The sequence below is a fragment of the Aethalodelphis obliquidens genome, unplaced genomic scaffold (genome assembly GCF_003676395.1).
Source record: "Aethalodelphis obliquidens isolate GAN/ISIS:26980383/991018 unplaced genomic scaffold, ASM367639v1 scaffold24, whole genome shotgun sequence".
In the NCBI taxonomy this organism is placed as follows: Eukaryota; Metazoa; Chordata; class Mammalia; order Artiodactyla; family Delphinidae; genus Aethalodelphis; species Aethalodelphis obliquidens.
The window spans coordinates 23523019-23549209 of record NW_020837968.1 but is presented as its reverse complement, the minus strand read 5'-3'; the positions used below and the strand labels follow the sequence as shown (position 1 = coordinate 23549209).

Sequence of the window (26191 nt, the reverse complement as noted above, 5' to 3'; positions counted from 1 at the left end):
AATAGAATTTTACTAAACTCCTCATGTAAGGCAATGCCATGGAATGGAAAGGACACCAAACTTACTAGTAGCTGTGCAGTGTTGAGCAAATCTCTTCATTCTCTGAGCTTGAGATACTTCATCTATCAAACAAGAATATCTGCTCCATCTCCATGCCTTACAGAACTATTAAGAAGAATAAAGAGGGCTTCCCTGGTGGCTCAGTGGTTGAGAGTCCGCCTGCCGATGCAGGGGACACGGGTTCGGGCCCCGGTCCGGGAAGATCCCACATGCCGCGGAGCGGCTAGGCCCGTGAGCCATGGCCGCTGAGCCTGCGCGTCCGGAGCCTGTGCTCCGCAACGGGAGAGGCCACGACAGTGAGAGGCCCGCATACCGAGAAAAAAAAAAAAAAAAAAGAAGAAGAAAGAGGTCAGTGCATCTGACTGTGCTTTGTAAAATAGAAAGCACAGGCACTGGAAGATGATGAGATAGTAGAAGTCTGTGGGTTTTGTCTTAAGTAAATGTGAGTTATTCAGGAGGTGTAATAGAAGCTGGCAATATAGAGTCTAGCACACATCCTTGGCCTTGAAGGTTAGAATCTTCAAATTATTTTGGAGATACTGTAAGAGAACATTTTTGGAGGGAAAAATATTTTTAGGAAAGTTTCTGTGAATTATTTACTTTCTTTTATGTTTATTCCTTTGAAAGAAGTTGACCTCCTTTGTTTCTGCTTCCTTTTCCTAGAAGTGACTCACACTCTGATCTGATAACTCAACTTCCAACATTGTACTTAAAATTCTGATATACTTTGCAGGGAAGAAAATAGAAATAATTTCCTCTAGGAAATATGTATAATGCCATGAAGTTTTTTGCACACTTGAGGAAGTAGAGATTACTGAATCCTAGCCGTCTTGTATTTTCCTTTCCCTATTTGTTTCATCCCTGTATTTCTACATTTGCTCAAATATGAGAACATAGTCCTTGTTAATAGTAAACAGGTACAGGATTTTGGTTCTTCTCAAACATGGAAGATATCATTCTCTCTACTAATTTTACTTTGTTTTTATTTTGTTGTTATTATCAATAACAATAATAAAACTAAATTAAATTATTGGCCAAAATAGAGATTATTTTATCCCATTCTCTTCTTCTAATCAGTAGGTAGGAGGATCCTTAAACCTGTAAGGATACTTAGTATTTTCTGTCCCTTAACAGTTGTTCATTCATTCATTCACTCGTTCATTCATTCATCAAATATTTGTTGACTGCACAACTGTATTCCACGTACCATTCCAGGCTCTTGAAATAAATTAGTGAGCAAAACAAAGGTCTCTATTCTTCAGGCACTTACATTCCAATTAAGATGTGCACGTCTTATCTTTCCTAGGAGTCTGTGATAAGCTTGAGGCAGGAGATGTATTTATGTGCCTTTTAATGTTTTTGCAAAAGTCAATATATTTCTTTAAGGAGGATACAACTAATTGATGGTGTCATTGTAGGAGGAAGTGTTCCAATAACATATGGGACAAATGGGAAAGGAGAACGAGGACTAGCTTGGGATTGGCTATCAAGATGGATAATATGGGTAGTAAATGACACACACACACACACACACACGGATAATTGAAATAAGACTCTTGTCATCCTTTATCTCATTTCTCTGCATCCCTGACAGAGTAAGATATTGAAGCATAGAGATTCATACTATGGACTTTAGATTCAGGTACGCCTGAATTTCCTGGCTATGTCCCTTAATAACTGGGGGACTTTGAACAAATTGTACACCCTCTCTAGACCTCAGTTTCCTCATTTATAAAGTGAGGATAATAAGAGAACCTACATCTTAGGGTTGTTTGAGATTAAATAAAAGAATACATGTAAAGAGCTTAGCTTATGCTAAACGTTAGTAAATAATAGATTACTAAAATTATTAACCCTTAAAATAGGCTTTTTTCCTGCCCTATTTTCAGGAAGAACCCCTGGATTAAAAGAATTAAGTTACTTGTTCATGATCACATAGGTAATCAGGAGGTAGATACTATACTTGGATCCTCTATCTCTGTGAGTTTTCTACTGTACCCCATTGCCTCTTTTTTTATTTTTATTTTTTAATTTATTATTATTATTATTTTGGCTGCATTGGGTCTTCGTTGCTTTGTGGGGGCTTTCTCTAGTTGAGGCAAGCGAGGGCTACTCTTCGTTGAGGTGCGCAGGCTTCTCATTGCAATGGCTTCTCTTGTTGTGGAGCACAGGCTCTAGGCATGCGGGCTTCAGTAGTTGCAGCACGTGGGCTCAGTAGTTGTGGTGCACGGGCTTCAGTAGTTGTGGCGCACAGGCTTAGTTGCTCTGTGGCATGTGGAATCTTCCCAGACCCAGGATCGAACCCATGTCCCCTGCATTGGCAGGCAGATTCATAACCACTGTGCCACCGGGGAAGTCCCTCCATTGCCTCTTAAGATGTGGTTTTCCCAGAACACAAAGAGAATCAAGTGAAAAACGGTGTGTACGCTTTAAAAAAAGCATTACTAGACAGACACTGCTACATATAAAATAGATGAAAACAAGGATTTACTGTATAGCACAGGGAAGTATATTCAATATCTTGTAATAACCTATAATGGAAAACAATCTGAATCACTTGACTGTACACCTGAACTAACACAATATTGTAAATCAACTATAGTTCAATTTTTAAAAAAGCAAAACTAAAAGCTATAAGGAAATATTTAATTCTAGTTACTCATAGATTTGATTTCCACAGTAGATTAGCAACTTAGAAAGCACTTCTGTGTATACCAAGTTTGAGAAAATGAGTATGTTAAAGAATGGATTCCAAGTTTCTCACTGTTGAGGAATAATGTTACACTTAGGGAAAAGGGAAGACTAGGTTCTATTGATGTTATTGGATTGGCATTAGAGATATCAATTTGAATGTGTATGTATACATTCACATAAAGATGTATAGACAAATATTCATATTTATATTTATATATTCATATGTATATTCATATACTGGCTCTGTCTACTAAGGTGACCTAGAAGCCAAGACTTGTCAGTAACAATGAGTACCACCTAGTGACAGATCTTGATTTCTAAATACCATTCTCCACCAAAAGGCACAAGAGCTCCTTGAGCAAATGCTGATTCCAACACTGGTAAAGGACAGTACAAGATGAAACTGGAACATCTTAGGAATAGGAAACCAAGAAGTGCACAAGAATAATAGATAATATCATATTATTAAAACAGGACCTGGTAGAAGTATTTACAATGAAAATTGGTAAACACTGCAAATGAGGGATACCCCCAAATCAATTATTAAACATTTTCCAGCACACCAATAACATCAACCAAGTGATCAAAGATAATATCACTATTATTGGGAAAAGTGGACATCATGTTGTTGGGTTTTTTTTTTTTTTTTTTTTTTGCGGTACGCGGGCCTCTCACTGTTGTGGCCTCTCCTGTTGCGGAGCACAGGCTCCGGACGCGCAGGCTCAGTGGCCATGGCTCACGGGCCCCGGACCGGGGCACAAACCTGTGTCCCCTGCATCGGCAGGCGGACTCTCGACCACTGCACCACCAGGGAAGCCCAACATCATGTTTCTTAACTCACAATAGCACCCCGCACCTCCCTGCTGCTTCTCTCTGTAATTCCATCAAGAATGGCTCTCAGCTAGTATGTGTGTTATAAATGGTCTCATACATTTTGTTACACCAATATGCTACTGTCACAAAGCTCTCTATATTTTACTTTAAAAAGGAAACACCTTTTAACCAAAAGGGTTGTATGTCTAATACTAGCACTTCAGTCACTAGTAAAAAGGTGAATAGAAACATAGCGGACAGGATTGGTGCCTCAAGTCACTGGCAACACCACGTCCTTGTCCTCAGGTTAGACTTGAGGCTTTCATCATTTCCGTGCCACACTCACTGGTGAATTTTAGGATCATCAGAAACTTTCAGTCCTTTAATGTAGTAGTAAAATTTTAAATGTACTTAAAAAAAATCTAATTAATCATCTTTGCTCTATGACATGTATTTTTCTAAATAGCAAGATTTAAAATAATAAATGATATGGAAAAGTTGAGGATTAGAAATGTATAGTTAATTCTTCAATCCCATTTTTTAAATGGGATGGTAAATGACATTTTAGAAGATATAATCAACCAGAATTATAATCGGAAAAAAGGAGAGACTAAACCTCAGTGTGTGCTTAGTCTGTGTTTGAGGCCTACCCAGTACTTGTTCCCTCCTTTTAACTCTCAATTGTTATCAAGTAAACATCGACATGGCCCACACGCCCATGTGTTGCCACAGGTGATGTGGATAACTTGGAGAAAAAGGTGGATGTTCCTATTCTAATACGTTTGCTCCTTTTTAAAGTCAGCTCTACTGAGGTAAATTTAAATATAATAAAAATCACCAATTTTGAGTTTGCAATTAAATGTGTTTTGACAAATGTACATAGTTACAGAACCATCATAACCATGATATAGAACATTTCTATCAACCCCAAAGTTCCTTCATGCCCATTCCCTACCTCCAGGTCCTAGAAACACTGACCAGTCACTCTATTGTTTGCTTTTCTAGAATTTCATGTAAATGAAATCATAAAATATGTCTTTGGTACCTGGCTTCTTTAAGCATACTGTCTTTGAGATTTACCTAGGTGTCATATGTAACAATAGCCTTTTATTACTATTTTATTACTACTATTGCTAGTATTCCATTGTAAGGCTATACCATGATTTGTTTATCTATTTAGCAGTTAATGGATATTTAGGTTGTTTCCAGGTTTTAGCTATTATGAATACATCTTTCAGCCTTATTTTAATAACAACCAAGAGATTCTTCTTTACTGCCATTGCTTTTATCCCAATTTGTAAAATATGGTAACTATAAGTTTTGTTAAGTGAGATCATCAATATTTTGAGTAAGAAATGAATGAAAACCATTTGGGGAAGCCTGGCCCAGCTATCCTTTACAAGGCTCTCACACCCAGCTGGAATTGACTTATTTTTCTAAGCTTTAGTAGTTTTATTCCCTAGTACCTTTCTTGTGGTATATTTCACCTTTTACCTTCTGTGTTGGCCATTTTGAATCCCCTATTGGGACAATGACTATGCCATATTTATGTATCTTTGTTTGACCTGTGCCTAACAGAGTGTCTTTCAGAGTTATGTTAAATATTAAATGAATTGGTTTGGATTCTTCTCTGATCACTTCCTTGGATAACTAAGTGATTTTTATTAATTCTTTCAACCCATTATTGCATTACCTGTAGGGTGTTATAAAATACGTTTCCTAAATCAAAATATTGCAAATCCCACCTCTGCCTTTACAGCATTTACAGTAACCTTTGAGCAGATTTCTAATTCTTTTTGACCCTCCTTTTTTTTCTTTTTCCAACTATAATGTGAGAGGATTTGATTAAACAAATTTGAGATTCCTTCTCAGTTCTAAAATGTTAAGGTTTTATAAAAAACCTGCTAAGTCAGAAAGAACCTGCAAGGTGAGAGGGCAACATAGAAGGAAAGGGGTATATAAAGAAGGTAAGAAAGCAAAAATATGTCGCGTTTTTATGCAATTGAAAATGAAATGTGTAGTTTCTTTAACAGAGTAAAAGTTGGGCAAGGATTCAAGAAACAAAAGTTGATGTGTAACAACATTTGTTGGTAGAACATTCTTTTAAATTGTTTTATAAGGAGAACTACAATAAGACAGTAGTCCTTTTCTCTAGTAAAGTTAGGAGATCAGTAATTAGGTTCCTCATTCTGAAAATTACTGGTGAGACTGGCAGCCCCTTTGTGTAAGTGAACCATAAACCCCAGTTTACAAAGGGTAGTCCCAGTTATGACTGTTTGTCTTGGTATAATTACTTATTATTAATTATTAATAATGCCCGTTTTCACTCTCAAATGGGTATTGGTTTTGAACAATGCATTTTTTGGTCACCCGATTACTGGGGATCTCAGAGTCCTAGGTCTCCCAACCTATATCCCCTGCTCTAGCTAGGGTTCTGTCTCGGGGATGGTTACTCAGTGAAAGAATCTGCAGTGCTCTCTTCAAGCTAACCCCTTCAGCGGCAGCATCGCCATCTGGCAACACCATTAGAGCCGTTCTCTTCCATACACTCTTCTCTCTTTTTTTTCACGTCTGGAAAGTTTTTGCCTCCTCATATAAGACTTGAGCAGATTCTGCAGCTTCACTTAAAGACTGCAGCCTTCTTTCCCCTATGGCAAGTATATAAGAACATCCGTTCATTAAACATTCACTGCCCGCTTCCTGTGTGCCATGTACTGAGCTGGGCTCATGGTATAGAGAGACAAAGATGGCAGAAAGGGACAGACAAGTAAACCAATAACCAAAGTGTGATAAATGCTATCTTTGTAGGATGCATATATACACAACATATACTGATGTCACTGTAGAACAGTTAATTTAGGAGAGAGGGGAAAGAGAGGAGGGGAATTTTGAGCAGGTCCTAAAGGAGCAGTATACATTGAGCAGGGGTGACGGGTTGGTGGGAGGCAGAGAGGGGTGAGGTGGGCGGGGGGAAAAAACATCCCAGCAAAACGCAGAGACGGGCTTCCCTGGTGGCGCAGTGGTTGAGAGTCCGCCTGCCGATGCAGGGGACACAGGTTCGTGCCCCGGTCTGGGAAGATCCCACATGCCGTGGAGTGGCTGGGCCTGTGAGCCATGGCCACTGAGCCTGCGCGTCCGGAGCCTGTGCTCCGCAACGGGAGAGGCCACAACAATGAGAGGCCCGCATACCGCAAAAAAAAAAAAAAAAACAAATAAACAAAAAAAAAACCCGCAGAGACATGTGCAGCTTTCCATGGCCAGAAAATATGTGGAATGACTGGGGAGGCAAAAAGTGGCCTCGACGGACCATCCATGTGTTGCTGTATACCAGTTTGGAACTGAGTGTGAGGCAAGACCTTGGAGCAAGTCCACGGGGTGTTGTTACTAGAAGTACCAGAAGGGACCTTATTTCACATTTAGCGTGGCCCTCTGATGATCCATTTGATTGAGGTGTGGGTGTATTTTCATTTTGGAATTTTGTACTACAACATTACCACATTCATTGACCTATTACAATGCAGACTTTCCTTATGTTGCTTTATGATTAGAAGCCAGTGATTTGAAGTTCCACAGCAGTACATAGACTAGTAGTGATAGCTTTATGGAATTGTTTATTTTTAGTTTGGCAAGACAAGACAGTAAATACCTCAATTAGTAAAGTAAAGCAGCATGGATGAGAAATGCCCACAAGAAGATTAGGAGTTAGAAATAACTAAGCCAGTTAATTGAAGGAAACTTTTATATCACTTACCCATATTTAGAGAATAAAGAACCAACCTAATGTGTGTATGTGTGAGTGTGTGTGTGTTTGTGTGTATGTGTGTGTGCTCACACACATTGTCATTATCCACAGTGGTGCCAGTGACGAGGTCCTTTGCATTCTTCAGGTTCTAATTGTTTAGGAAGTTTCTCTCTTTAGGAGCCACTGTGATTGGATATTGACCCACCCACTGGTCAATATCCAGTCACAGTGGGGTGAGATACATCGTCTTTGACTACAGAAGCTCCTCATCCTGCAGTTTCCTTCAGTGTGACCCAAAAGGGATCTTATTATGAAGTGCTGGGAGAAGTTTTTTATTTTCATATTTATATCCACATTACATGGCCTAATGTGTGAAAATATTTAATGAAAACATGCATGTGGTACTGCAGAATCATTTACTTGCCTCCAGATAGAATCTCCTACATTATATTTGAGGTTCCGTTTTAAGCTTGGGAGGAAAAGCAGAGGTGATCTACAAAACTTAGTTTCAAGAATTTAAGTTTTGGGTGTATTGAGTCATGCTCTTCCTGTAACTTCAGGATCTTTAGGAAATATTGACCATTCAAAAGAAAAAAGATGGGCTTCCCTGGTGGCGCAGTGGTTGAGAGTCCGCCTGCCGATGCAGGGGACACGGGTTTGTGCCCCGGTCCGGGAAGATCCCACATGCCGCGGAGCGGCTGGGCTCGCGAGCCATGGCTGCTGAGCCTGCGCCTCCGGAGCCTGTGCTCCGCAACGGGAGAGGCCACAATAGTGAGAGGACCGTGTACCGCAAAAAAAAAAAAAAAAAAAAAGATTAATTGGCGGTACGTAACATTGAGAATATTATAGAGAACGGTGTTTGTGTTTTAAAGTTACAAAATAGCATTATTCAGCTGTCATGATTTTTTGATTTTTAAAGTTGCTTACTTTAGTCAATTTAGATTTATGGCAAGTATTTAACATTGTATGAAAGGTCCTTTGGAGTTTCTGCCTAAAGTAAGGGGGAGTCTGTAGAAAGACTGTTGTCTACTTATGCTTAACAATTTACTACGTATCAGCTCTCTGTGGTCTGTAGGGGAAATGATGGGGATTAGTGCATCTGTAGTTTAAATTTCTGTCTGTCTCCTCTCTGCCTTGTAGGCTGGAAAAAGATAGCATTCAGCAGAGCTTTAGCAACGATGCAAAGGCCCAAGCCCTTCAGGCCCAGCAAAGAGAGCAGGAGCTGACACAGAAGATACAGCAAATGGAGGCCCAGCATGACAAAACTGGTAGGTGGTAGGGAAAGATTAGAGCCTGGGCACTTGCTCACAAGCCAGGCCCACGCCTTACTGTGAAATGACATCAGGAACACCTGTAACCTTTGGCTGGCCGAAGGGAGCAGATGCTAACTACACCGGAGATTCCGAATTACATATTAGTTAGCGTTTAAAAGAGAAAATGGAAAGTATTGCCCACTGTCTGTTGATTTCAGAGTGCTGCTCTCACATCTGTTGCACCATCTGGATTATGAGTTTATTTACCTGTGTTCAAGAAACGTAAAGCTGAGAGAGACCACAACAAAGTAGAAAAACAAAGGGCTTGTTTTTGGCTGGGTTTTCAGGCACACATGTTATATAAAGAAAATAGCATCAGAAGCTCTGCGGGAAATGCTCTGAGCTTACAGTTAGAGCCTCCTGAATAGCATTGAACAGTTCCCACAGTACACACATTATAGCTACTCTAAAAGCCTAATGAGTTTGCTTCAGCATCCAAACTGGAGAAAAGCTTTAGCCATTAATCGGTTCTTAATTCACTGTCGCAGCTGGATGTAATTCAGTGGCTCCAAATTGATATGTTCCTTTATTTAATCTTTGCAGCTTCGAACATTTTTAGCATTTGTATGATTTCCCCACCTCCCCCAACCCAGTCTAGAGTGATGTTTAATCCTTTGCATTCTTCAAGTTCTCACAACTGCTGTTAAAATTCACTAATACAAGGCATTGACCACAGCTGGCAGCTTGGCTAAAAATTGCCATCTTTCATCACATTGGCACTATTCTGCAGACTGAGTTGGCCAGTAACTCTTTACCTTTAATTTGAAAGTAAAATGCACTTTGAAAATAGGCAGTTTGATTTGTTCAGTCGGAGCATTATGTAGTTCCTTTCACTTTTGAGTTGTGTGTTCACAGACAGTGTTAGTCAAAACAAGACAGTGTCAGTCATTATAATTCCACACCACATACACCAAGCTGATTGTACTATTAAAACAAAAGTTTAATTGATCCTGTTTCTTCCAGAAAAATGTTGATTAATTTTTAGTGCCTTGATTTATTTTGCTTTGTATGCTATATGCTTTTTTGTCAGTCATTGTCTAAAACTGAAAAGAAAGGGCCTGTTAAACTTTTCACCTAAAGATAATTTTCATGTGATTTGATGTATACTATATTTGATGACATGGTAATAAATGGTTGCTTATCCTGTAAGTGAAAAATTGCTAATGTAAAATTCATTAAATAATCTGTTTGCTAATAAAGAGGCAAATGTCATATTGATCCACATAATTCACTCCATCACTTTCAGTAGAGATTTTCTTCTCACAGTGTTTGGCCAGAAGAAATGAAAATTCTCCGGGCTTGGTAGTTGTTTTTCCACTAAAAACAAAAGGAGAAGATTACAGGATGAATTATTGTTTGCCTCCACTACCAATAGGATGCCAGTGATCAAGGAGTCTTGGGCAGTATCTCTGAGTGCTAGATAAGAGTATTAACTGAACCACCATGAGAATACTTCCTTTTGTTTTGCACAAAAATACATACTCTCTTCAGTTTCTTTGATCAGATCTTCGTTGAAGCTCACACTAAATAGATGGGGAAAATTATTTATTTCCAATAAAATAAGGAAAGTTATGTATTTTTCTTTTATGATTAGAGAAGTATATGCAAGATGGGAGTAGTGAAATATGTGAGCAGATATGAAACATAAAGCATGAATTACAGTGTAGAAAGAGTTCCTCAATTATTTTAGTTTTGAATTATCTGGTTGTGATAAATTTGACACTGTTTATAGTAGAATTATCAAAATAAAAATATATTGCATATTACAAAGATATAAGCATCTATGACTCCACTTGAGGTATTTGACAATTTATTAACATGTTAAAAATTACACAAAGCTGATATGATCAGAAATGTTTCTGTTGTGTAATTATTAGGGAAATAAATATCTCACAAGATTTAGTGTCTTGCCAGATGAGCATTCCTTTGACCTAGGACCATAAAAGTGATCTAGCGTCTTATAGGAAAAGTGTGGTTGTCTTAGCACTTTTACCACTATACATGTGGAAGCACTGCAGAGCTACAACCATAAACATCTTATGTTGCTGGGGGGGGGGTTATTGTTATTTCTAGAAAATGAACAGTATTCATTGCTGACCTCCCAGAATTCATTTCTGACAAAGTTAAAGGAAGAGTGCTGCACATTAGCCAAGAAACTGGAACAAATCTCTCAGAAAAGCAGGTGGGTAATATAATACAATACTTTCAGAGCACTGTTTATATGAATACTGTAATTTTTTTCTTAAAGGACAGTATTTCCACTATTTTATAGTCTAATGTCAAAATTAGATATGTATTGACATATTTCCTGTAAAAAACATTTTCTCTCTATGAGAATTTTCTTAATTATCCATACAGACACCTTGATGTTTTTTCATAATTAGGTATCCATACTATAATTTGACTTTTTTAATGTTCAGAATTGAAAACTATGAAATTTCAGAGCACAAAGGTCAAGATGGCATCCTTTTAATAAAGGATGCAGATAAATCAAGCAGTTCTAAAGTCATATTTTAACACAGCTAACATATTTTAGTCTATTATCATAGTTCTCCATGAACACATAAAAGCTGTCTTTAAGGCAAATGATAATGGATAAAATATGAATGTATAAAAGTAGATGATACTTTGAAATAAACCAAAACCATCTTTTCTTTCTCCTAAAATTGTTTTATTTTAATAAAATAGCCATCATTGATTTTGTAGGTACATGCTCTTTTATAAATCCACTGATTGGGTTATTAATGAATTTTTTTCTGTACATTTTCTAATCATATTATCTCAATAAATGAATTACTTATATTCTAAATTCTAAGAAGCCTGAGTTCTCGTCTTAGCTCTGGCAGTAGCTGTGTAATCTTGGACAAATTTATTTGACCTGCTTGAACTGTGGTTTCCTCTTGTAAATGAATGATGTTGAACAGAATCACTTTGACTTGAACTCAAAAGAAATCATTCATTTAACTAGCTAGGTATGAAATGTCGCATTACAGTATAACCTAATGGGAAAATAATCTGTGTATCTTCTCTTGCATACTTTTCTGAAACTCACTTAGATCATCAAAGAACAAGCAATAGGGCTCAGCAAACCAACTATTGACTTAGGTTTATTATTCAGAAAGAATTTCTAGGAGGGTCAGAGCATGTCTGATCACTCTGAGCCCTATCTTGAGTTCCTGCATCAATAAGCTGGCTTACCTTATGGAATCCCCATCCCTGAATTTTTTTGAAAATCAGGGGGCTTATGTATCCAATTCTTTCTGCTCACAGGAAGGCAGAAGCTCCTATAACCACCCAGAATGTGCTCTGAACATGTACCTTCTTAGCGAATACTAATTAAGTATCTTGTTTGGGATGGGAAAAGGCTTAGGGTACCAAAATAACCAGTATTTTCAGGAAATTTGACAAGGAAACCCAAATAATTTTGCCGTGGAAGAGACCCTCATAATATATCAACAGGAGGTATTCCTAACTAGAAATATTTGATTTACCTCACATAGATATAAACAAACTAGATTAATAACTTAAGCAAAAATTATTTTGAATTGGGTCTTAAAAGATTGTGTTATCTTAAGATTGCTTTGGGGTTGATTATTGATTAATTATCTTGCTGTCTAAGGAGACATAATTGAGGAAATGGAAGTGTATAAAAGAGAAAGAGAAGCTATATGCTTGTTATATATTATTTAATTCTCACAACAGCTTGAGACATGAATTGTTATCTTCTTTTACAGAGGAGGAAACCAATACTCAGAGTGTTTAAATAGCTAGTAAGTAGGAGCACTAGAATTCTAACTTAGACATTTCTGGTTCCAAAGCCTATGATCTTCCTTACAATAAGTATAATTATTTTATATCTACTACTAAAGAAAATCCAGGCCAAAGTAGTTACAACGGGAAAGTTTAGGAAAGAAAAATTAATCTTTATATTTCCATGGAGCAGTAAGCATACTTGGCATGTGAGGGTTAACCTGTGAGCCTGGGTTAACCTGTGCCATGTGCCCTGAGGCCTTCTTTCCCCTGCTCTAGGTCTGTCAATTTACCCTGTACTAGTCTAGTGAACTTGAACCTCAGCCTCTCTTCTCTTCAACTCCTCTCACTTCTGATTCTAGCTCCTGACTGCTACTTTGTAAATTGTGTTCCTTTATGTCTGATACACAGCTGGCACCTGATACATATTTACTGAATGAATGAATGAAACAAACGAGCATGGTGCTACTACCCCTTGTATCCTGATCTGACTCTGATTCCAGACTATTCCTTTGTTGATGATAGGCAGTGTGCAGTAAAAAACACTTTGGAATTCAGAAGGAACAAGGTTTGAATCTTGCTCTGCCACTTAGCTTCATAACCTTGCATACATCGCTTAATTTCTCCAAACCTCAGCTTCTCCATCTGTAAAAACCTTTTAAAAACTATGTTGCAGGATTATGGTGGGAATTAGAAATTTAGAGAGATGTATATAGGTACACACATATACATAGCACCTAACACCATGCTTGACCCATAGAAGTATACAGTAGGTGCTATTGCTGTCATTGATGGTATCATTTTAAGGGTCTTGACTGGCAATTAGGATATCACTTCACCTAGCTACTAATGTCTTGGCCAGAGTCTGAGTGCCATAATTCTCTGACAGACATAAAGTCTATACCACAGTGGAAAACCTTTCTGAAGGCAATGCAGGATCAGGAAAATGTGGATGTGGTTGTGTTTCAGCTCCTGCTCTGGTACCTTGTAAGTCTGAAGAGTTAAAATAGGCATCTACTGTAACTTTATAAGTGGATCTGAAACTAAAACCTAGCAAATAATAAAGACTAGGTAAGTTGTAACTTATTACTGTTAAAACTTTTAAGTGCCCCTGAAATTTACAAAATGTACATTTTGTGTGTCTCACAAGAAATTAGCATTATAAATAGGATAAATTGTGATTTGGTGTGTGGGGGGGGTTGTTCGTTTGTTTACTCTTAATTTCTCATTTCACTCTGGCTTCCTACATGAAAGACACTCCATTTTGATATTACCTTTGCTTTGAAAACACCTATAAAACTTGAAGGGCTCAGAGTGTTTCTTTTAAAGTAAAGCTATGCATTTATTAAGCCTTGTAGAAGCCCTCCAGGAGTGAGCCTCTACATACCCTCTACTAAACTTTTAGGATAAATAATTCCCCCTGTGCTTTGAAGTGAGGAAATCCTGAAGTTTTCTAAGCTTTCTATACTGTTGTTATTATGAAAGCACAGTCTCCAAAATAATTATTTAGGCCATATGGTAATTTTAATCCAGGTTTTCCTCAGAGTACTGCAGTAAAATTTTTCCTGAAAGTAAGTGTATTTATTTCATGTTGACTAACAACTTAAACATTTTTTTTTGTCTAAGAGTATCATGTTATTCAAAATCCCATACTAAATAAATGGATTCATACCATTTAAAATACGATTTTTTTTTTTTTTTCTTTTTTTTAACTCACAGATCTAGTCCTCTGACTAGAGCCCCTGAAGAATCACTGGGAAAGCTGACAATCTGGGAGCACCATTCCCAGACACTCTTACTCTCTATCCCATCCTCATGCTAGGCTGCTTTATGAAAGTGTTTAGAAATGGCTCCTCCGTGTGTGTGTGTCCTGTTATATGTGTTTCTCCCCAAGTAGATATAAGTCGCATTATGGCTGTGCCTATTGCTTCTGCTGTCTGCAAGCCCTCCACAGTGAAGAGCCGGTACTTCCGCACAGTATGCCTTCCACACTGCTCGGGTGGTGTCTGTAACCCCAGGGTTTGTGAATGGCACATCCCATTTTAAAACTAAAAGTGAACTGCCAATTCCATGCATTTTATGTAGCTTGTTTTTGAGCATCAGACAAGTAATTCCATTTTGCTTTTAATTGGCACTAGGCAGACATTCTGGCTGATTTTAGATGAAACTCACATAAACTTCAGCTCCCTTTTGTCTTTATTCCCCAGGACTCTGAGAGCTTATTACAGTGGTAGGGTTGTTTCTGAAGTTGGTAAATGGAGATATTTAAATATCTTTGGTGCAACTGTGAATTTTTTTTTATCAAAGTGAAGGAGGTGTTCCCTGTCCCCAGGCACTTAGATGAATCAGCAGTAAAATGTTTGCAGTGCAGTTTGCAGTGCAATCTAAAACGTGGCCTGGGAAGAGCTCAGAGAGGTTGGGCACCGGCTAGGAAGGGAGCCTCTGCCAGCTGCAGAATGGAGATCCAGCATGTGCTAGGTTTTCACCTCTCAACACTTCTGCCCCAGTGAAAAGAAAAGGATATAGAGCATAGAACTGGGGGTCTGCATGGTTTTGCTTCTCTTTCTTTTCTATCATTGTCACTTTCTGGGTTGCTAGGTTCGTGGATTGATGTCTAACACTACCCATTGTATATTTGTGATTTGCGTTTTGTAATTAAGAGGAACAATGGGAGTCCATTGGGTCTCGTTATATATAATGGTTGGTTTAATTTGTTTCGCTTCTATCTTGTTAATTGTAAATTGATCATTAAGATTTGAATTCTAATCTGTCACCAGGGTTGTGGGTATTGAGGCTAGAGCAATGATCCTGGCTTTAATCACTGATGATGAGAAACAAATTTTATAATTTTGGTACATATTGCAGTTCATATATTTTAACACTGTATTTTATGGTGTTATAAATATTGTTAAATGACTTTTAGTGTAGTTTTACTGTGTGGACTATAATGTATAAATTATATTACTGTTTTGGCAACAGTAGGTATCCAACTGTGTGAGTTTAATTGAAGTAAAGAACACATACCCGGTTGAACTATTTTTTTTTCCCTGGCATGTTCAGATGATGTTAGTTTGGGATGCTACAAAAATTATATTCTACAAGAAGAAACTGATATTGTCCTCTGCTAATTATTACCGAAAGTTGAATGAGACTCTAAAAGAGTAAAAAATTAAGGGGTCATGTTTTTCCTTAAAAAGCAATTATCACTGTAATCCTAATTATTGTAGTAAAATATTATACTTCATGAAAATGTAATTACACAGTATAACTGGTATATAAAAATGCAGTGAGAAGTTCATGCTTCTGTAAAGGCAGAAATTACCTAAATTTTCTATGAAAATGGATTAGAATCAATTTTCTTTTTATATGACACTAGGATAATCATGCCACAAATGTAATCTCAAGCTAACATAGAAGCTCGTAAGTTTACTCTTTGAACTTTGTAAACTGCTAGTTCTTTCAATATATCATGGACTCTAGACAGATAAAAGATGATGTCCATGTACATATACCAAATTTTTATTGAACATTGGAAGTTGGTAGGCAAATTACTATTGTAAACAAAGAAAAGCGTACACATAAAATATGCAAAGCAGAAAAGTACTGTAGCAATAAAGTACTTGATAATAATATGTACTTTACAATTAACATTTATATTTTTGAAATTCTGTATATAAGATATCCTCAATATAGGGCATTTGGTTATAAATGCAAAGAAGAATTAAAGAAAAAAATTTCCTGTAACATTACCATCCAGCTAACTATGTTTAACTTTTGACATGTTTACTTTCAGTCATTTTCCATGTGTAGGTAAATGTGTATGTTACCATACATTTATATTGTGAGTGATATACATATGTGTGTGTGTGTGTATATATATATATATATATATATATATATATATATATATATATATATAGTTTTACATCCTACTTTTTTTACTTAATATTATCTGATGAACACTTTTCTACATCAGTAACTACTCAGGAAACATAATTTTAGTTGAATCATTTGTATGAATAATAATTCATCAGAATTTTAAACTCTTTTAAAATGTAATGAATAATATAATAATAATTTTATACATAAATCTGAATTTTTTCATGATTTTCTTAGTTGAGATGTCTAAAAGGGGATTGCTGGTCCAAAGACTGTGAACCCTGTTAAGGCTGTTAATGTGTATGACTTTGCTCAAGTACTGCACTAAATTCTGCTCAGTATATATGTGCACATAGCAGTTTGTGACAAAAGAAGTGAGAGGTTTTTCAAAAAAGGAGTTGAGGGGCCATGTTGCACAGTGGGTGGGACAACCCCTTTAGAGTTGGACAGACCAATGTTTGTGTCTGGGCTTGGGTAATCACCATTTAGGTGACCTTAGGCGAATTATTAAACCTCATATTTACCTCCCAGAGAAAAGGGAATAAACACTTACCTTGTAGAATTAATTGAGATTATAATGTAAAGGATGAATTCCACTACCTAGTGTAGTGTAGGCGTACAGTAAATGTTTTATTAGGCATTTCTTTGAATAATAGGGAAATTGAATGTTTTATAAATGTTTATTGATCATTTATGTTTCTTCCTCTGTATTTTTCATATCCCTTGTACTTTTTTAATTGGAATTTTGATGAAGAGTGGGGATAGCAGTTTATTATATAATGCTTCTAATATTCATTTGTCTCATTTTTTACGTTCCCTTTTTTTAATTTCGAAAAATTTGTTCCCAGTTCTTTTTATTTCTTAAGAATTTTTTCAAAATCAAGGTGACTTTATTTTTTGTTTTAAATATTACAATACATGTCCATTGTAAAAATTCAGAAAATACAGAAAAGGAAAAAAAAATATTTTATATTTCTAATCTGGACACCAAGAGATAATCAATATTAATATGTGGAATACATGTCAAAATATTTTTTATTTTATAAAATAAAATTACCTTATGCTGATTTTTAATATTTTCCTTTTTTACCAATATGTCATATTTTTAGGTCAATATATAACACCAATAAATAGCCATATTATCAGAATAGCATCTTGATATTTCTTTTTTAAAGTAATGTAACTAATCATCTGTTGATACATTTCTGGGTTAAGTTTTCATATGTTGGGTTGCAGAGCAAGATTGTTTCTACAAGGAACATGCTCATAAAAACATGATTTTGTTGTATGTAAAAGCTTTATATTCTTATATTGTAAAATCTATGTTTCCTTCGTGACTTTTCAAAAGTGACTTGTTTTTCTGGGAAAGTACCTGAGAACAGATAAATATTCTTATGCATTTTTTTCTAATGCAGTTTAAGGATATTTTTGGGCCTTTTGGAATTTTAGTGCATAGTGCATATTGTGATAGGAAATACTAATCGTGGAAGAATACTAAATTAAAAATTTCATATAACTGCTCCTAAATTCTTTTATATTGTATGTGATTTTGAAAGGATAGACATAGTCATTATTTACTTATTTAGACTATTTCAAATATAAGTAAATTCTTATTAGAAGAAGTAAATATAGATTGAGTGCTTAATCTGAGCTTGAAAATGAGATAATCCATGCCCTTGTGTGTAATCTGTAATCTAGCAAGAAGGATGAGGCACAGAGCACAATTCACAGGAATAAATTATAAGCTAATGTATGCATAAAAGCTAAAGGTAGTTTCAAAAAATGTGCTGGCATACTGAGAACTGCAGGTATTAATCAGAGCAAGCTTTCTTCGAGGTGAAACTTGAACCAAGGTGAAAACAAAATGAGGAATGAGGTGAACTAAAAGCGAGCGATCGCTTCATGCCATGTGAAGCAGCTTGGTCCTTGGGATAAATTCCCTTAGCAAATCCAAATCTTTCCCAGGAAAAAAAAAAAAAAAAAAGTCTATGTCACCTAATGGAGGAATCCTTTCTTTGGAGGGAAATAATTTTACATCAAGCATCTCACATAAACCTCAAGAAACGAACCAGTTGTTAACTACTTGTATTTTAATGTGCACGACTTCTAAGCTTTCAGTTCTAACCTATGAGGCAGTGGAGTATGAGGAGATGGTGGAGTAAGGAGTAATGTTTAATTAAATCAAGGACAAAGTACAATTTTTCTTGGACAGATGTCTCTCTTAGCTTCAAATTTTAAGCCTTGAAATGGCCATCCAAGACACTGAAGAAGTAATGTTATTTCCTGACAAACACCAATCATCACCAAAGTAGATAGATATCTGTAATCCCAAATGAAATAATGTGAAAACAGAAAGAAAATTGGGGGAATGGTACCTCACTTAGCAAATGGAGGAAGGTGAGTCTTAAATGTCTGCAGACAGGGATACTTGTATGTGAAGCAAGCTGATCTGCTCTCAGGATCCCAGAAAGACTTAGAAGGCAGGAGTGGAATATAGGACTGAAGCCAAAGTTGACAGTTCTACCCCCACCCCATGCAGCCAGGTGACTATCCCTCCTCCACCCATAAAACTAGGAGCTTCCCCTCTGAAGAGATTAAACCAGCAGGCACTGGTGAAAATAGCTGCACTGAAATTAGAATAGAGGAATTAATTAAAAGTCTACATTCTGAAAAGTGAGTACACCACCCCTCTATTTCCAACCAGCTCCTAGACCACTGATGGTTAGGGTTGTACACAACAAGCAGGAAAATGGAGAATCCTTCTTTTGAGAAACAGAATGGCCACGGGGGAAAGAATTACGGATGCTGATAATATTGGGAATGTCCCATCAGAAAAGATGGCTTGCCACTCAATCATTCTACACTAAAGCCCACTTGTTTAGGGAAAATAAATGTACACAAATGCATGTGTAACCATAATATACTCCTTAAACAACAAGGACCAATATTTATGTAGTTGTTATGACATAAAACTGATACTGATTTAACTACAAACTGAAATATTAGTAATTACATTGACAAGCTGGAGGTGGAGTCAGGGGGCAGAGAACCATTTTTTTTTTTGCAGTGCGCGGGCCTCTCACTGTTGTAGCCTCTCCCATTGCGGAGCACAGGCCCTGGACGCGCAGGCCATTCCGCTCACAGGCCTAGCCGCTCCATGGCATGTGGGATCTTCCCGGACCGGGGCACGAACCTGTGTCCCCTGCATCAGCAGGCAGACTCTCAACCACTGCGCCACCAGGGAAGCCTCACCATTTTTTAAAACTATATGATTTTAATCATGTACCATTAAATTAGCTATGTTAATTAAAAGAAACAACTCTCTGTCAGAAATTAGGCCTGGGGTTGTTCCTGTAACAGCATGGTAGCTGGCCTGTAATAGATACTTACTAAATATTTGGTAAATTAATAGCTGTCTTTTTAAAAACGGGATTTGATTATTATCATTTTTGTCTTGTTCCTTGAAAAAACTCTCTCTGTTGAAGTTGTTATTCCTTTTTCTGTCTACCAGTTGAGTTCCTGCAGTGTGTATATCCTTCTACTAGACATTCTGTAATTTCTGAAATATTTTATTTTACATAAAATAATTTTTATTGACACTGTTATGTTTAAGTACAGAGTTCAAGAAAGTGATAAGATTATACAATAAAAACATGCTCTGGTAATAAGAACCTTTAACATCAGTCACTTCTGTGTTTACACCTCTCTAGATCTGAAATAGCTCAGCTCAGTCAAGAAAAAAGGTATACATGTGACAAACTGGAAAAGTTACAGAGAAGAAATGATGAATTGGAGGAACAGTGTGTCCAGCATGGGAGACTACATGAGATAATGAAGCAAAGGTAATAAAGACTTAATAATCAACTGATGTGCCACATATTGAATGTGTTTGGTTCAAAAACAGAATGGGAATTGCTGTGGAATAAATAGAATTCATGGTTACTATGGTACTCAAGGAACATGCTTAAAATCTAATATTTCTATATATTTATGCTTTCTCAATTTAGGTTGTTCTTATAATGCACAGAGAGGAGAGCACATTCCCTCTTTACTGTTCTCTAAAGACACAGAAGTAGATTTAATATAGAACACTGTAGGAAAACCATCTACCTTTAAGGTGCAAGCTGGTAATGTAACATGCAGGAATTTCAAAACTTCTCTTCTAGAAATTAGGTTTTGTATGTATTTTTGTAAGATACAACATGTAAGGCCTAAGAAGGTTAAATATATTGCTAGAGTCAGAATTTGACTCCAGACCCTTTGGTTCTTTCTAGTGGTGTACTTTGAGCAAGTTACTTAACCTCTCTGAGCATCAGTTTCTTCATCTATATATTGGAGCTAACAATAGCCACTTTGCACTTTGGTATAAAGATCAAATATAATATATGTAAAGCACCTGGCTCATAATAGCCACCTACTAAATGGAATCAATATTTACTCTCTTTTTCTAGATGGAGAAGCTCAAGCTGAGAGATACTAATGTATTTGCTCAAAGTGCCATATTGAGTAAGTTGGTAGAGTTCAAACTTGAATCATGATCTTTTGATTCCAAATTCCTTTCCTTTTTTGTGCAGTATTTTTTTGTGTGTGAAAAACACAGTCCCTTATATTTACTATAAATGTGTCACTCCTAATTTCTATATAGTGATGAATTACCGAGGAAAAAAAATCTCAGCAATCACATACATAACAGCAGTTAACCTTCCAGTGGAGGTAGTTTTCTTGGCATCCATCTCCCCGTTTCTATCCCATCCCCAGACACCCCAGGCCTACTCTGTTTCAAAATCAATTGTTCATATAACTGAGGGGAAAAGAAAATATTTAAATACTCCCTTTATCATTATTTTTTAATTTAAAGTAAACATAGAGTCCCTCGGCAGGGGCAGGAGGAATGTTTATAAATTTGATCACTTTCTCTATTGAAGAGAAGAAAGGTAGTCAGAAAATGACACCAAAATATTAAAATATGAGTATATTTATAAAGAATTAATCAGTCATTTATTTTCTAAGCCAGAGATCAGCAAACTATTTCTGTAAAGGACCAGAGAGTAAAATATTTTAGGCTTCCTGGGCCATGAGTAGTCTCTGTCACGTAGTCTTTGTTTTGTTTTTCTTTACAGCCCTTTAAAAAGACAAAAACCATTCTTAGCTAGAAGCCCAACAAAATGAGTGAAAAGATTTGGACCTTGGGCTATAATTTGCTCCTGTACTATGCAACCAACTCATCTTTCTAATATTTCTTTTCTTAGATCTGTATATTGTTTTAGAGTTCACAAAATTCACCTCACACATGTTTCCTTACCTGAAACAAACCTGGGAAGTAGTTGTTATTATCATCTTCCTTTCCAGGTGGAAAACTAAGGCTCAGAAAGATAAAGTTGCCAACTGAAGGTCAGATAGTAAATTAATCATTCATTCATTGATATGAATGATAGTAAATTCATTCATTCAACAAATATTTATTGATTGCTACCATGTGTCATGTTCTCCGCCACATGCTGGGAATAAAATAGCAAAGTAAATATAATTCCTAGTCTAATGGAGTTTACAGCCTTATAGGGAAGATAGATATTGACAAGAAAATTTCACAGATATCTAATTAATTGCAGTAATGATTAGTTATATGAAAACGAAATATACTTTGTGATATAAGCACATTTAATAAGGTGACTTACCCTGATCAGAAGAAGTTTCAATGAAAAAAATGACACTTGAAATGAATCTGTGAGTGGCAATATAGGGATTATTAGTCCTAGGGCAGGAGCTGGCAAATTGTACCCCAGCCCAAGCCCACTTTGTATGGCTCAAGAACATAGTCATGCTCATTTGTTTACATGTTATCTGTGGCTCCTTTCACCCTACAATGAGTAGGTGAGTCAAAGACTGGCCTATTGGCTCACAAAGCCTAAAATATTTACTATCTCGCCCTCTCCTAAAAAAGTTTGCCAGCTCCTCTTCTAGAGAAAAGAAAACTGTAAATTGAAGGTCCTGAGATAGGACTTTTAAAGAAGGAAAGAAACTGTGTTTAACATAAAGAATAATGGAAAAAATAGCATGTGGTGAGGTTGGAGAGGCAGGTGAGGGCCGGATAAAGACAAGGGCTTTAAGTTTTTATTGTAGACCTTTCACTTTATCCTTTTACTAAAAGGAAGATATTAAAAGATTTTTAAAAAAACAAAGGAGAATTATGTGATCAAATTTGCATTTTAAAAATAGCATTCCAGCTCCAGAGTAGATAATGGATTGGAGCAGAGCCATGGTGTTTACACAAGACCAGTTAGGGAGCTAGTAGAGCAGTTAGTCAAGTGATGATGATGGCTTAGATTGAACTGATAATAATGATGCTAGAAGTAAACAGATTGGTGAAATATATAGGAGGTGAAATCAACAGGACTTAATGACTGATTGGCTATGTTGGGTAGAGAATAGTGCATATCCATATTTCTGACATGAGCAATACGTACATAGTGGTAGTACTTAGTGAGAATAGAAAGTACACAAAATAAGAAGGTTTGTGGTTGAGATGGCCTGGGTTTGGGATAAGATCAAGTGTTAGGTTTCGACCCTGTTGAATTTAATGTTCAAGAGCATTGTACAAATGGGTATGTTGAATAAGCATGGAGACACAAGGGACTAAGCTCAGGAGTGAGGACTGGGCTGGAGATAGAAATCCCCACTGGCTTACAGAGAATATTAGAAACCTTGGGAGTAAATGAGGTCACCTAGAGAAATAAAGTGAGAAGGAAGATGGGCTTACTGAATCCTAAAGAACATCAAAAGTTTTAAAGGTAAGGTAACCTGAGAAATAAGTAGAAACTGAAAAGGCTTGTTATCATGCATGCCGACAGATGGAAATACTTCAGGAAAGAGGAGGTGATCTACCAGATGCTGCTGAGTGATTAAATAAGACTGAAAAGTATCCATTGGACTTAGTGACATGGACAGCACTGGTTATGTTAACAAAAATATTTGTACTGGAAGAGTGGGTACAGAAATCATATAATATGGATTGAAAACAGTGTGAGTTGAAAAATTGAAATAGCAAATTTAAACCACTTTTTCATAAGATTTGGGTGCACAGAAAAGAGGGAAGCAAGAGAAAGCAAGAGACAGACCAACCAACTGGTGGTGGGTAGACGTATTGGGAGGGGCATTTTGGAAAAGAGAATTTTTTGAGTTGTAGTAGATGTGAACTTATTAAATTCTGATTGTCAAGATTATTAAAGTTATAAAGTCAGGAAAGTTACATTTTCCAGCTGGTAGTTTGGAACCCCTGGTGTCCACAAAGGCAGACCAGGGAATTCAGGCTAAAGATAGCAATGGTATTTCTTTCTAGTTATATTTTAAAATAAGTATTGATTCATATATTTCTCCGTAGAAAGTAGAACCGCGTGAGAACTCCACAGTGTATACAGAGGGAGCAAGCCCTCGAGCTAGTGGAAATGGGCTGAACGCACTCATGTGTTCTCATGTGATTTAGTATTATGTCACCAACCCCCAGAAATCCTGGTTGTTTTTTTGGTTATACACTTTCACATTTTTTAAAAATTTCTTATGGTAGTGTATTGTTTAAATTATATACATAAAAACCATTGAATGGGGACTTCCCTAGTGACAGTGGTTAAGAATCCGCCTGTCAATGCAGGAGACACGGGTTCGATCCCTGGTCCGGGAAGATCCCACATGCTGTGGAGCAACTAAGCCCGTGTGCCACAACTACTGAGCCTGCACTCTAGAGCCCATGAGCACTGAGCCCGTGTACCACAACTACTGAAGCCCGTGTGCCTAGAACCCGTGCTCCACAACAAGAGAAGCCCATGCACAGCAATGAAGAGTAGCCCTGGCTCACTGCAACTAGAGGAAAGCCCACGAACAGCAATGAAGACCCAACACAGCCAAAAGAAAAAAAAAAAGATAATAATAATTAATAAATAAATAATTTAAAAAAACATTGAACGATGACATGAAGCTGCTGACTGAAATGTAACAAACTAATTATTAATTTAGAACTGGTAATTCTTTTATAAACTGCCTCACAATGATCTTTAACAAATCTGTAAGCTGTATTTTTCTAATAGAAATTTTATTCCTTGAAAACTAGGGTTAAAAATAAGAAGTAAAATATTGATTTTTATCTAATTCAACATTAAATTTTGGAGGACTGTTCATTATTTTCTGAGAAGTGCTCGAAAAAACAAAATATTGGCAAATAGAATCCAACAGCATTTAAAAAGAATTACACACCACAGTCAAGTAGGATTTATTCTAAGTATGCAAGTCTGGTTCATTATTTGAAAATTAAATGTAATCTATCACATCAATAAGCTAAAAAAGAAAAATTGCATGATCACATTAATAGATGCAGAAAAAGCTTTTGACAAAATCCAAACACATTCATGATTTTAAAAAACTCTCAGTAAACTAGAAATAGAGGGAAACTTTCTCAACTTGATAAAGAATATCAAAAAAGAAACCCTACAGCTAACATTATACTTAATGGTGAGAAACTCAAAGCTTTCCCCATTGATCAGGTGTAAGTCAAGATTATTCCCTTTTACCCATCCTTTTCAACATCATACTGGAAGTAATGCAATAAGACAAGAAAAGGAAATAAAAGGTATAAAGACTGGGAGGGAAGAGGAAAAAAAACCTTTCTTGATTGCAAGATGACATGATCATCTATGTAGAAAATCTGAAAGAATTGATGAAAAATTCTTGGAACTAAAAAGCAATTATGGCAAGTTGCAAGGTACAAGGTTAATATCTGAAAGTTATTTGCTTTCCTATATACCAGCAATGAACAAGTGGAATTTGAAATTAAAAACACAATACCGTTTACATTAGCCCCCCTAAAATGAAAAGTTTTGGTATAAATCTAACAAATTATGTACAAGATCTAGATGTAGAAAACTATAAAACTCTGATGAATAAAATTAAAGAAGAACTAATAAATAGAGAGATATTCAGGTTAATGGTTAAGAAGACTCAGTATCAAAGGAGGTCAAGACGGTGGAGGAGTAGGAGGATATGGAGTTCATCTCTCCCCACAGATGCATCAAGAATACATCTACAGGGCTTCCCTGGTGGCTCAGTGGTTGAGAGTCCGCCTGCCAACTCAGGGGACATGGGTTCGTGCCCTGGTCTGGGAAGATCCCACATGCCGTGGAGCGGCTGGGCCCGTGAGCCATGGCCACTGAACCTGCGCGTCCGGAGCCTGTGCTCCACAGTGGGAGAGGCCACAGCAGTGAGAGGCCCGCGTACCGCAAAAAAAAAAGAATACATCTACAAATGGAACAAGTCTCACAGAGCACTGGCTGAACACTGGCAGAGGACCTTGGACACCAAAAAGGACAAGAAAGATCCCCCATAACCTGGTAGGATGAAAGAAAGAAGAAGGGGGAAAGAAGAGGAGAGGAAGCTGGACGTGAACGACAGCCCTGGGGTGGAGCTTGAGGAGAGGAGAGGTTCCTGCATCTGGAGAAGCCCCCTCACTGGTGGAGAGATCAGTTGGGACAGAACGGGAGCTTTGGGGCTATCAGAAGAGAGTGCAGCAACTGTTCTGTGGCAGGTAAGACAGAGTGAGACCTACACAGATTGTTCGTGCCACAGTCCTGTGTGCCCCTGCCCTAGATGTGTCCCTGGTGAGGATGGGGGCTGCGTGCTGGAATGTGGTGTTTGGAGAGCAAACCTGGGTAGAGGACTGGTGTTGGCTATAAGGAGACAGCCTGAGGGGACAGGAGTGAGGACATTGCAACCAGGAATGCCTGTGGAGGAAACCCAGGCTGCCATAGAAGCAAAGCACCATTGTTAAGTGATGTGTAAGGGGCAGAGCTGCCATTGCAGGCTCTTTCCCCATGTGCCACTCCTGCCTCCCTGGGCACTAGGAAGGGCCCCTGCTGGGGCCAGCCCTCTTGAGCCAGCAGCCGGGTACAAGGAGGGG

The 26191-nt window shown here is 37.2% G+C and overlaps 1 protein-coding gene across 7 annotated transcripts in view; it reads left to right on the top strand.

The window, feature by feature from the left end:
• Positions 1–26191, top strand: part of SDCCAG8 (SHH signaling and ciliogenesis regulator SDCCAG8) — a 261979-nt gene that overhangs the window by 157308 nt on the left and 78480 nt on the right. For 4 of the 7 annotated variants that reach the window (XM_027122442.1, XM_027122449.1, XM_027122445.1 and 1 more), the window contains 3 exons: positions 8450–8577; positions 10696–10804; positions 19962–20093. In XM_027122442.1, the coding sequence (XP_026978243.1) occupies positions 8450–8577; positions 10696–10804; positions 19962–20093 (369 nt within the window). Of the gene's footprint in view, positions 1–8449; positions 8578–10695; positions 10805–19961; positions 20094–20702; positions 23857–26191 lie in introns of those variants that run through there. The other 3 variants (XM_027122444.1, XM_027122446.1, XR_003436163.1) reach the window with 3 other exon arrangements.